This window comes from Pezoporus occidentalis, unplaced genomic scaffold (assembly GCF_034315485.1).
Source record: "Pezoporus occidentalis ecotype Australia unplaced genomic scaffold, CSIRO_AGI_Poc_V1 ctg220, whole genome shotgun sequence".
NCBI classification, from domain to species: Eukaryota; Metazoa; Chordata; class Aves; order Psittaciformes; family Psittacidae; genus Pezoporus; species Pezoporus occidentalis.
In genome coordinates, this window is record NW_026914073.1 from 1,094,245 (window position 1) to 1,106,268 (window position 12,024).

General features: G+C 52.7%; 1 protein-coding gene across 3 annotated transcripts; it reads right to left on the minus strand.

The window, feature by feature from the left end:
• Positions 1–281: 281 nt before the first annotated feature.
• On the minus strand, positions 282–10,989 carry FANCG (FA complementation group G). 3 transcript variants are annotated; one of them, XM_062620403.1, is made up of 14 exons: positions 10,850–10,989; positions 10,687–10,768; positions 8,185–8,313; positions 7,075–7,268; positions 6,236–6,389; positions 5,122–5,252; positions 4,607–4,753; positions 3,640–3,800; positions 3,329–3,395; positions 2,613–2,950; positions 2,433–2,488; positions 1,818–1,955; positions 797–929; positions 282–452 (listed from the first exon to the last, which is right to left on the minus strand). In XM_062620403.1, exons 1-14 carry the CDS (start codon positions 10,934–10,936, stop codon positions 389–391), a joined length of 1,881 nt encoding a protein of 626 aa, XP_062476387.1. In that variant the 5' UTR covers positions 10,937–10,989; the 3' UTR covers positions 282–388. The 3 variants fall into 3 exon arrangements, with proteins under 3 accessions (XP_062476387.1, XP_062476386.1, XP_062476385.1); XM_062620402.1 differs by having other exon boundaries at positions 282–506; XM_062620401.1 differs by having other exon boundaries at positions 282–518.
• Between the last annotated feature and the right edge of the window lie 1,035 nt (positions 10,990–12,024).

Consider the following 12,024-nt stretch of genomic DNA (forward strand, 5'->3'; position numbering starts at 1 on the left):
CCACTTCTTTGGGCAACCTGTGCCAGTGCCTCACCACCCTTACAATAAAGAACTTCCTTGTATCAACCATCATTGCCTTTATTCTGCTTCTGCATTACCAGCCCCAGCACTCTCATCCCAATTTTAAAGGTTTATGGCTTGACACGGAGCATTACCTGATGTGGGTTCTGTGGATACATCAGCCAGTGTGTCATTACACCAAACAGAGGGATTTTACAGTTCATGAGATTGAAAGCCAAGGGCTCTCATAGCAAAAATCTACACTTTACTACAAAAGATCAGTTCTGTTTCAGTCCTTTGGGAATCCAGCATTATTCAAGAGTAACGCTGAGTCTTGGAGGAGTCCTGAAAGGCTTCGTGCCAGCCCCGTGCAGTGAAACTGACTGGGTTAGCTTGGGTGGTCCTGTGTTGTGCTCCCTAGGTAATTCTGTATGCTCCTGGCAAGATCATCACTGTGTGGGAACATTGCCTGCTTCAGACACGAAACCAGGTACAAAGGGACAGGCCTGAAAGAGAAGCTAGCATTGCATGAGCGAGGACTGTGACATTCCCTGGACACATTCTCACTAAGAAGTTCATCCCCAGCCTCTCCCCTCCCATTCTGTGCTGTGGGGAGTCCCTGCAGAGCCACAGCTCATGGTCTCTCAGAGCAGACAAGGGGGGAAGCTCCTCAGACACACCTGAGCTGTGCACTCAGACTGGTAGGAGCTGAGCTCAACTGTCCAGCTTGAAACATGGGCTGTGCTGCTGGAGCTCACATGCAGCTACCTGAGATTCCACACATCCCTCTACACACCTTCCCTGTCCTTCCTTCTGCCCATCCTCCTTAAGGGGCCTCTGTGAGAGCTTCTGCCACTGAGCAGCCGCCTCCTGCTTTCGATCCAGGTTCCACAAGGCCTGCACCAGGTAGGAGGCAGCAGCTGGGTCACCTGCAAGACACAAAATGGGATTCAGCCTTCAGCAGGGGAGGAGCAGGTGCCTGCTGCTGTGTGTTGCAGGGTGTTGCAAAGTAAGGTCAGAAGCCAGACAAGGGGGGAGAGCAGGAGGAGAGGTGGTGTAATGGGGAGGAGATGGTTCCAGCTGCATCACAGACTCTAATTAAGGCTGGGGCTGGCAATCAAGGCAGATGGCATCAGCCCTGGGGTGCAGCCAGACACACCTCTGTTTGCACACAGGTTGGGGTTCTCCTTGCAGGCAAGTCTGCACCTCCAAGTGAAGGGAGTTTTGTCAAGATCAGGAGCAGCAGGTTTGGCAGATTCTCTTGAAGCTCACACCGTGCAGTGTGTGAGCACAGCTGAACACGGGGTCACCCCTGGGAGCAGCACTATACATACTTCAGCTATGCTCAGAGGTACAGCTTCCTGTTCTGCTCCCCTCTTCCCTGATAGGTCTCTGTTCTCAGCCTCTGCGCTGCCAGGCATGAACATACTGCTTCCCAGCATGAAGCAAGGCTCTAGCCCCTCTTGTCTGGGAAAGCAGACCCTGTCTGGGAAAAGGCTGAATACCAGGCTGGGGTTTGGGCAGGAAGAAGGAAAATTTCCAAGCTGTCCCAAGGCACAGGCTGTGGGAAGGGTTCTGATACACTCCTCTTAACAATAGTTTTGGTCTGCTGCTCCAAGGCAGTGAGGTGACCAGGCTCCAGAGAAGCATCTCAAATATGTAAAATTGCTTGTAGCACTACTGTAGTCCTTGATGTCCAAATAAGTATGGTCTAAAGCATAATTATTTGGATTATAAAGCTTTTCTGAAGAGAGCAAAACAGCCCTGAACAAATTTGTGGAATTCCCCTCTGTCCCTCACCAAAATGAGCCTCCTACCTGGCGAAACCTGCAAACCATGCTGGAAATCCAGCAAGGCTTTCTTGTGCCTCCCCAGCTTCAGGAACTGTGTACCCCTCCCAGTGAGAGCGAGCAACCTGATCTTCTGAAGCACCTCCACTTCTGGCAGGAGATTCTCTGGCAAAGAAATGCATGTAGCTGAAGACGGCATCCTCCAGATATTCCCTCCCTTGTCCCAGCAGGCAGAGCCAGGTTTGCAGTCAGGACAGGCCAAATGTTTATTTGGGCTGCTCATCTTCCACCTCCCTAAAACCTTGGTGAAATCAGCCTCTCAGCCAGGGTGGAAGAGGCCACAAGTGGCAGAGAGTAAGAGGGAAGAACACCAAGAGCTTGGTATATTACATGGCTATGGTGAGCAGTGACCTCAGCAGCAGCCTGGCCTTTGGCTGCCCATTTGCACAACCACTAGAAATCTCTTCCCTGAAATCTGGATTGGAGAAGCTTTCTGCTTCACAGCCTATTTAACTGTCACCTAGACCATGGGGCAGGACACAAAGCAGAGGCTAAACCCTGCTCCAGCCAGTCCTTTCAGTGCCCCCTGCTTCCAAGCACACAGATCCCAACCCCACCAGTCCCAGCACGGCAGTGTCCTACCTGTTGGTTCAATACCAGGCCCATAAAGCTGGACTCGCAAGAGCTCTCCGAGGCATCTGCGGGTGTGAGGACAGAGGAGCTTTCATACAACCCCCATGTGGGGAAGCAAGCTGCAAGCTGTCATCCAGCCCTGCTCTGGCCCCACCAGCCACTGCTGCCTGCTGTGGAGCCCCTTCTTACCTGCTGAACTGTGTTATAGCTTCCTTGACCTCACCCAGCTTTCCCCACGCCCACCCCTGGTGCAGGTATCCAGCTGCTCTCCAGGCAAGGCAGGACAGGCTCTCCTTCTTCTGAGCCTGCAGTCCACCGGCCAGCCGTGCCTGTGGTGATGGGCATTCTGGCTGCTCCAGCCTCTCCTCCAATAGTAACACTCGTGGGATCAGGCCAGTCGTGCGGCTGATGACCTCCTCACACACAGTTATGGCATCCTGGTGTCTCTCAGCCTGCTCCAAGGCAGATGCTGCTTCCAAGAACACCTCAGGGATCCTGGGAACGGCTGAGCTACCATCTAGGGGCACCTGGAGAGCAAAAGTGGTGGCAGTGCTGACACAGAACTGCAGAGCCCATCAGACAAGGCAGGAGCTGTGAAGCACTATCAGTTTAGCACAATAAAGGCAGCAAATCCCTACTCCTCAAGTGAAGGACATCCTAAACCAGGCCTGTCAGCTGCTCCCCAAAGGGAAGGAGAAGCCGTTTCTCCAAAAAGCAGTACCAAACGGTCTCTGGTGTGAAACCAAAGTAGACATGCCACAGGTCAGAGGTGCCAGTCCCCACCTCCTCTCCTTTCTATCTCAAACTGGACACTGAAGCCTGGAGTCCAGGGGTGATGCCTGGGCCCAGGCCTCGGGGTGGGGATCCAAACCTCATCTACCAAGTCACCTCAGCAGGACACCTACTTGTTGCTGCAGACCCTCCTGAAGCAGAGCCAGAAAATCCAGGTAATGTTCCACCGCATCAGCCACCCTGCAACAGGGACAAAACATGTGGTGGAAAAAGCAGAGGGACTCCGAGAAGTGCCAGCAGCCAGAAAGAACTTGGATCTCCAGCCCACAGGCTCCCCCTGCACCACACTGACTCTGGTCATGATACCCATGCTTTGAGGAGACCTACAGCAGCAGCACTGGACTGGATGATTCCCAAGAGCACAAAGAAAACCACAAAAGCCCAAACAAGCAGCATGTTGCAAGTAGACCAGAGGTGCCTTTACCTCCCATTCTGGAGACACCGCTGTGCCAGGAGGTACTTCACTTCAGAGGGGTGACAATGGCGAAGGAGAGAAGCCAGTACTGGTGAGTGGACAAGCAGCTCTGTTTGGATTAGGAAATACGGGCTAGAGGAAGCAGCTGCTGGAGGTTTTTTTTCCAGAGCCTGTGAAACAGGAACAGAAAATATGGTCAACACAATGCTGGTCAAGTCCCACGCAGCTGCTATCACTTACCACTTCTGGCATTTAGAGTGCACCCAGATGAGAAGTTCTGCACTTCATAAGCACAGTTACCCTGCTCTTACTCCCTAGAGCATAGCTCAATTCAGGAAAAGCAACCAGGCTTGCACAGGCACAGGCAAGACTGCAATCTCCACATGGCATCAGATTTGCAAAATCACCCGTATCACCTCAGGTTTTTAGTTCAAGGTGCTATGAGCTGCCTGGAACACCATGTTCCCGCTGCAGCTGCAGAACTAGACCAGATCTTGGGCCATCTGCAATGAGAAAGATCCCTCTCCACAGCTGGGTTTATATCTTATGGATCATAAACAGCTTAAGTGCTAACTTGGTGTGAAGCACTATCAATTTAGCAGAGTCAAGGCAGCAAATCCCTCAAGGCATTCCAAGGTTGCTATGGCTAATACCCCTTCCCCCCACCCCCCATCTACAATCTACCTTTTAAAGGCCTCTTATTAGGTACTTTATTAAGACATTGATACTTAACAACATGAGTGTAACCTCTTCTTCCAAGCTGCCAACAACATGAACTGCAAAGTGCCAAGCAGGAATTTCAGATCATGCTGGGCTCCATTTTGGCCACTGCTGAAAGCAGCATCATAGCTGGAACACTGTAGGCTATTTTGGGAGACTCCTCCAGGCTCAAATACAGAAGGCAGGAGCCTGCTTGAAGCTCTGTGCAAGCTCTACTGGGCAAACATCAATCCAGAACTACAGGAAACACACAAACCTCATAGAGCAGAGCCAGGGCCTGCAGCTCCGCGTCGGTCTCCCCCAGCTCATGGTACACTGCTGCCACGTGGGACAGGGCAGGAAAGCAGTGGAAGTCTACCTGGAGGGCCTGTTTCAGGTGCTGAAGAGCTGTCTGAGGCTTGCCCTAATTAGACGGGAAGAGGTGCATGTTGCAAGGACATCTTGCTGAGATCTTTACTGCTCAGTGTAATCCAGATCTTGCTCTGCTTCCCCAATGATCCCCACGAAGCAAAGGCTGCACTGTAGTCAAAAGCAGCACTCCTTAAGCTGTTTTTTGAGTTTCTCTCTGCAGCAACCCTTTATGCTCAGCCAAAATCCCTGCCTGGATTCTGCAACTGGCCTTGTAAACAACTGGGACCACAAGGGCCCACAAAAGCGTAACACCTTGCTTTTATGCAGCAGCCTAGGACCACACAGAGGGAATGTGGAAGTCAACTCGAGCCTCCCCATCCTGCTCCAGGCTGCATTTCCCCTCTCCCCACTGGCTGTTACCATTCGCTGAGCGCAGCAGCCGAGGCAGGTGTAGATCTGAGCCAGAACCTTCTTGGAGCAGAATCCTCCTGCAGCCTCCTGAAGGAGGGAGCGAGCAGAAGGGAAGTCCCCAGCCTCGAACTCCTGCAGCCCTAGGACAGACCCAACATCTCAGTTCTGCAGCTCCCCTTCCCGCCCTACATGGTCCCCAGACAGGCACACATCCTTTTCTTCCCAGTGGGCAAGCCTCCCCATAGGTGCCTGCCTGATCCCAGCATTGCACAGAAGGATGGTGCCAAGCTGCCTTCTTTGTTTTGATGGTTGTTGCAAGAGAATAAGCCACTTGATGGTAATGTCCAGCAGAAATAATAGCAGCTTCCAAGCCCAGATAGTTAGCTCCAAACTAGGACAGAGGTAGGTGCTGGGCAGCTGGGGAAACACACACAGAGTCTCAGAGAGACTATTTTGGGCCATTTCCAAGCAGGATGCTTTGGGATATTAATGCATTAATATTTAGTGTGAATGGTACTTGCTTTTCTTTCAACCCCCTTTCAAGCTTCCCTCTCAGGTGCCTGCATCACATTCACACCTGCCATCTCCCCTCTGGAAGTGCTGTTGTGAGCTGCCCAGCTGCCCCTGAAGCTGCTGGGGTTGTCATGACAGTGAGTGAGGGACAGAACACAGCAGTCAAAGGCTGTGACACCAGGGTACAGAGCTGCACAACAGCTTTGCGTGGCTCTTGCAGCATGGTAATCTGATGAGAACAAAGTGCTTGTGACAAGGCAGATACCAGAAGACAGAAGGAAGGAAACTCCTTCTAAGTTCCCTGTGAGCCTTCTGCTTTATACAAGATGACTGCGTGGCCCAGACACCTACCTAAAGCCACAGACAGGAGGAGGAACCCTGTGACAGTACAGAGAAAGGCTGAGCTGGGGAAAAAGCAGAGAAGCTCTTTGAATACTGAATGGTAACTTGAGACCCAGAGGCTCAGCCCAGGCATTCTTTCAAAGCAACAGCCCAGAAATCCCCAAGGGCTTGTTTGGGAAAAGAACCCAGGATAAGGGCAGGGAGAGGGCTCCTGGGACAGGAGCGCAATGGGAGGCTGTGCTAGCGTGGTTACCTCCTCCACACAAACCTTGCAGGAAGGCTGCTGAAGTGCACAGGATCTCTTTCAAGTCTCTGGTGCTCTGTACAAGGCGCAGGGAGTCCTCCTCAGCAGGTACTCGCCATGCCTTGAGCAGCGAGAGGAGTTCATTCTCCACCTTGCTCCAGTGAGCTTTTCCCAGGTCCTGTGAATACAAAGAGATGAGAGGGCAGGGAATGCTGAAAGGAAGCAGGAAACACTGATCCCAGGGCACAGGGAAACAGAAGTCCCACCAAACCCTTCAACAGCTCTTTCTGTGCTGGGGAGCAATGTCCTACTACCCGTCATTTCAACTACAACCCTCCTGCTGCAGTGATTCCTGCCTGTCCCAGGGCAGCACCTGCCCACTTCAGAGGGAGCTGTGCCTCGAGGGGCTCCTGGACAAGCAGATCCAAATGCTGCTGGAGGGCATTCGTAAAGGTGGGACCCCTCAGCAGCCCCAGAAGCAGCAGGGAAGGCTCCTCTGCATCCCACTGCTCACAGCTTGCTCCCTACAAGCCCACCTGCAGCCCCCTTCCAGCCTGCCCAAGCCTCCTGTTTGGCACCTTGAGGTCCAGGACCCTGAGAGGCAGGAGGTATTATGGGACTCATTAACACACTCAGGACCATTAGACTATGCTGGGATACTAGAGAGAGGATTACATATGCTGATTGGGCAGTGCTGGAGGGTTCGGGTCTCCAAATGCCACAGCAACACTTTGCAATGTGTGTGACAAAGAGTACTTAATGAGAGCTCTGTCTCCCTTAGCAAGCATGTGGGTACTTAAGTGGTGCAGATACACTGGTGCAGGTAACTGGGAGCTGTGCAGCACCTGCCCATGCCCAGTTACCTCAGCGTTGATCAGGAGCCTGAGGAGACTACTGATGCTTCCCAGGTGGCCAGTGGACAGCCACCACGCTGCTTGCAGGGCCCCCAGTTGGTGCAGAGGTGCCTGCAGCTCTGCCACAGTTACCTCCTGCAGCACTTTCTGCCACAGCTCCTCGCTGCTAAGATCCTGTCCGCAAGCCCCACAGGCTTCCAGAACTGAAAACAGACACAAAAACCCAGCCATGAGACAACAGTTTGGTGCCTTGTAATAGAGACCTTCCCAAGAGGGAGAGGAGGACTCAAACAAGCATAGGCACCTCATAGTGAGGGAAAGATTCTATCCAGACAGGGCCTCTTCATCAGGGACTGTAGTGATAGGACAAGGGGTGATGGGTTCAAACTTAAACAGGGGAAGTTCCGTTTAGATATAAGGAGGAAGTTCTTTACTGTGAGGGTGGTGAGGCCCTGGACCAGGCTGCCCAAAGAAGTGGTAAATGCTCCATCCCTGGCAGCGTTCAAGGCCGGGTTAGACAGAGCCCTGAGCGACAAGGTTTAGTGCGAGGTGTCCCTGCTCATGGCAGGGGGTTGGAACTGGATGATTTTAAGGTCCTTTCCAACACAAACCATTCTGTGATTCTTTGACAGGGCTGACCTGGCCTCAGCAGCACGAAAACCAAGCTGACAGTGGAGTTAAGAGCAGCATGCTTAGGAAGCAACAGAGCTACAACTCCAGCTCTGCTGGGTCCTGCTGAGGTCACCTGCCCCCAGGCAAGCCTGTGGCAACACTGCAGATCCCCCTCTGACCTGCAGCCTATTTCAGCAAGTTTTCTTTGAAGCCAGCACACCATAATTGAAGAAAGCACTCATTTACTACTGTCATTGGAACCTTGCTAGAGACTTGGCACCTTACACCTTAAAAACACGCATTGTTCTTAAACCCTCTGGCCACCCCCTGCAGGCAGCAGCAGGCAGACAGACAGACAGCTGTACATCACCCCTGGCTGCAAACCACCCCATTCCAGCCCTTTCCAACAGAGCAGAGCTTCCCTGCTGACACCCTCCAGTCAGTCACCACACATGTCCAAAGCACAGAGAATGCCACCTCACCCTGTACAGAGGACGATCTTCTTACCCCTGAGGAGTCCCTGGTGTATTCCCTCTTGTCCTTCCATGGTAGAGTCAGGTGCTCCCATTGTAAAAAGCAGGGAGTTGTAGAGGACAGTAAGCTCCAGAGGCATGGTGGGGAGGGTGGCTGGCAGCCCTGTGATCACAGATAACCCAACAACAAATTGAGCTGGCTAGGAAAAATCCAACATCCATCCATGCTAAGGTATCATCACCCACCTTTAGTGGGTCAACAGAACTGTCCTTTCTTGTTTGTTTGTTGTTGTTGTTGTGGTGAGATTTAACAGCTTGGGAATTGCAGTAGCTAGAGATGCATCAGGCATCATCTCTCCAGGTCCCAACACCATTCCCAGCTATCCAGGAGCTGCAGTTCTCCAAGACTGAGACCTTTCAGCTCTCCCAGAAGAGCATCAATAGCCTGCCCTCTTCCAGAACGAATACACCCCTTTGAACAGGTTTTTGCACACTGTATCTCTCTCCCTCTTTACAGACTTCCTCTGTACCACAGTTATGTCAGGGACCCCTTTCCCCAGCTTCCCAGGACAAAGTTTGCCTCATTTATCTCCAGAAACCCCAAAGCTCTGCCCAGATCCACCAGCAAGATTAGGAAGAGGTTTTTTGCAGGCCAAGCTCAAGTTAGGTAAGCAGGGAATGTTTCTTTCCTCTCCCTTCAGCGCCAGGCTACCAGGAACTGCAGCCTGCCACATACCCATTGGTCTGGGAGGGCAGCAACTTTTCCAACCTAATTGATTCTGTGATACTTAATTAAACAAGTATTTCATTTGTGTGTAGAGACTTAGACATGGGCAAGGCTACAGGGAGTCTCAAGAAAAGGAAGGCTGCAACAAGAGTAGCAGATGTCTTCCCTCCAATCAATGTGTGCAGTCCTCCTTTAGATAGTGCCTGAGAAATAGCTAAACAGCTGCAAGAAAAAACAGCTCGACGGGCCTCTCAGGGTCATAAATTAACCCAAACAAGAACATGCAGTTAATTGTGAGACTAAACATGCATTCCAATGTCCTTCACTAACAGATTGCCGTAAAAGGGTAGAATGAGTGGGGCTATTTATGACAGGAGGCAACAGGTTCAAGCTGCACCAGGGGAGGTTTAGATTAGAGATTAGGAAGAATTTTTTTCCCCAAAAGGGTGCTCAGGCATTGCAACAGGCTGCCCAGGGCAGTGGTGGAATCACCATACCTGGAAGTGTTCACAGATGATGTAGATGAGGCCCTCGGTGACATGGGTTAGTGATGGACTTGGCAGTCCTGGGTAATGGTTGGACTTGGTGATTTTAAAAGTCTTTTCCAACCTGGTTGATTCTATGACAGCCCAAACAACGACCACGACCCCCAGGCACTGCTCCTCAAATTCAGTGCCTGTGCCACAGCCTTATCTAATTACCATATGGAACGAGTAACGGGAATTGGGTGGGCATTTCACAGAATTATGAAGAATATGTCTAAAATAAAGGTATATAAGATCAATCTGTCTCTTCCTGATGTGTGTGGTAAGCAGAGCGATCCTCTATGCACCCAGTACCATAATAAAGCCATGCTGGCTGTCACCAAGCACCTTGTTGTTTTTCATGTGCCTTAGCATGCCTTCCAGGAGAATCTGCTCCAAGATTTTGCCAGGCACAGAGGTGAGACTGACTGGTCTGTAGTTCCCTGGGTCACCTATTTTCCCCTTCTTGAAAATGGGGGTCATATTTCCCTTTTTACAGTTGTCAGGAACTTCACCTGACTGCCATGATTTCTCAAATACGATGGACAGTGGCTTAGCAACTTCATTTGCCAGCTCTTTCAGGACCTGCAGATGGATTTCATCAGGTCCCATGGACTTGTTCAGGTTCCTAAGATGATCTCAAACCTGATCCCGTCCTACAGTGGGCCTAAGGTCTTCATTCTCACAGTCCGTGCATCTGCCTTCTAAGACTTGAGTGGCATGGCTAGAGCACTTGCATTGGGAACCTCAGCCTTCTCCAGCATAAGAAGGACATGGAACTGTTGGAACAAATCCAGAGGAGGCCATGAGAATGATCAGGGGCTGGAGCACCTCTCTTTTGAAGACAGGCTGAGAAAGTTGGGGCTGTTCAGCCTGGAGAACAGAAGGCTGCGTGGAGACCTCATAGCAGCCTTCCAGTATCTGAAGGGGGGCTATAAGGATGCTGGGGAGGAACTCTCCATTAGGGACTGTAGTGACAGGACAAGGGGTAATGGGTTAGAACTTAAACAGGGGAAGTTCAGGCTAGATATAAGGAAGAAGTTCTTTACTGTGAGGGTGGTGAGACACTGGCACAGGCTAACCAAGAAGTGTTCAAGGCCAGGCTGGACAGAGCCTTGGGTGGCAGGGTCTAGTGTGTGTGGTGTCCCTGCCCACGGCAGGGGAGGGGGCGAACTGTATCTTAATGTCCTTCCCAACCCAAACCATTGTGGTTAAAGAGCTCATTTCCCGGCGCTCGGTGGCAGCGGGAAGGAGGGTGAAGGCAACGCACGGGGCCGGCACTCACCCCGCATCCTCAGCAGCAGCTCCCCGAAGCCGCCCCGCTGCTGCCGCCCCGCCGCTGCACCGGGCACCGCTCTCCCCGCCTCCTGCAAGGAAGGGAGAGACGCTCACCAACCCGCCCGGGCCGGGCCGGGGCAGCCCCCGGGGCCCAGAGGGACGGGCCGCACCCGCCAGCGCTCGGCCAGGTCCCGGTTCTCGGCGGTCCAGGCCTGCAGGCAGCCCAGCTCCGGGGCCGCGCCGCGCCGCCGCTTCATGGCCGCCGCGCCGCTCCCGCCTCCCTGCCCATTGGCCGGCGCCCGTCTCTCCGCCGCTTCCGATTGGCGAGCGGGATAGAGCGGAAGCGGCGGTCGCCAAGGCAACAGTCACGCGTGGAGCGGAAGAGGTCGCCGTCCCGCCAACCGCGACGGTGGTCGAGGAGGAACAAACCTCGTTGGTGAGCGAAGCCTCCCTGAAGCTGACACGCGGAGTGCCCTGCCGGCATGCACCCTGCTATAGACGGGCTTGAAGGAGGAGACGAGCACGGTCCGCTTGGATCTCACGGCTTTATTCACAGGCATCAGCTTTGCAGCTGCCCAGAGCCCCACACCACCATCAGGCAGCAAATCTTCCCCACACCACCCGATTAATTAATTAATTAGTCGTTTAATAACGAAGCGCCTGCTCCCCGCAGCCTCCCGCATGCCGAGGTCGGTCAGCGGTAGCCCAGCATGGCAAGCGGGGGCCCGCGGGCCATCAGCCGCCACGGCTCAGCCTGGACTTGAAGCTGTCGGTGAATGAGCGCTGCCAACTTGCCTGTTTTAGGGTTATTTTGAAGGAAAAAAAAAGGCTCTGCTTCCCAGCAGAGTCCAGAATTCCCTTCCACCATCCAGGTGTAGCTGCTGAATGGAGACAAAAGCACTAACAGCCAAATATATGCAAAGATCCCCAGGAAAGTGCAGCACCATGCTGCATGCAGAGCTTCCAAATTGCGTCCCAAACCTGGGTCTATCCCCTTAAGTATTTTCCCAAGTAGGGTACTGAGGCACAGAGAGGTTAATAAAGAAAAATAAAACAACCATCTTGCTCCAAAACATGAGTGAGTCCTGTCAGAGCTTGAGGAAAGGCAGCGTTCCCAGCCCTGCTCCTGCACACAGGCACTGCTGCTTCCTGAGGGAAAGGGAAACATGCATGCCTAGACCATACCTTGGCATCAATAAGCAGCCTGAAGCGCTAAGGGAAGAAGAGAGAGATGGGACGGAGAAACAGGTGTGGGAATGGAGATCCATGAAGCCCTGACTTCCCCGAAGCATCCCTATGGATTAGAGCAGGAGATGCTCCCAACAGCCACAACCTTTTTGCATAG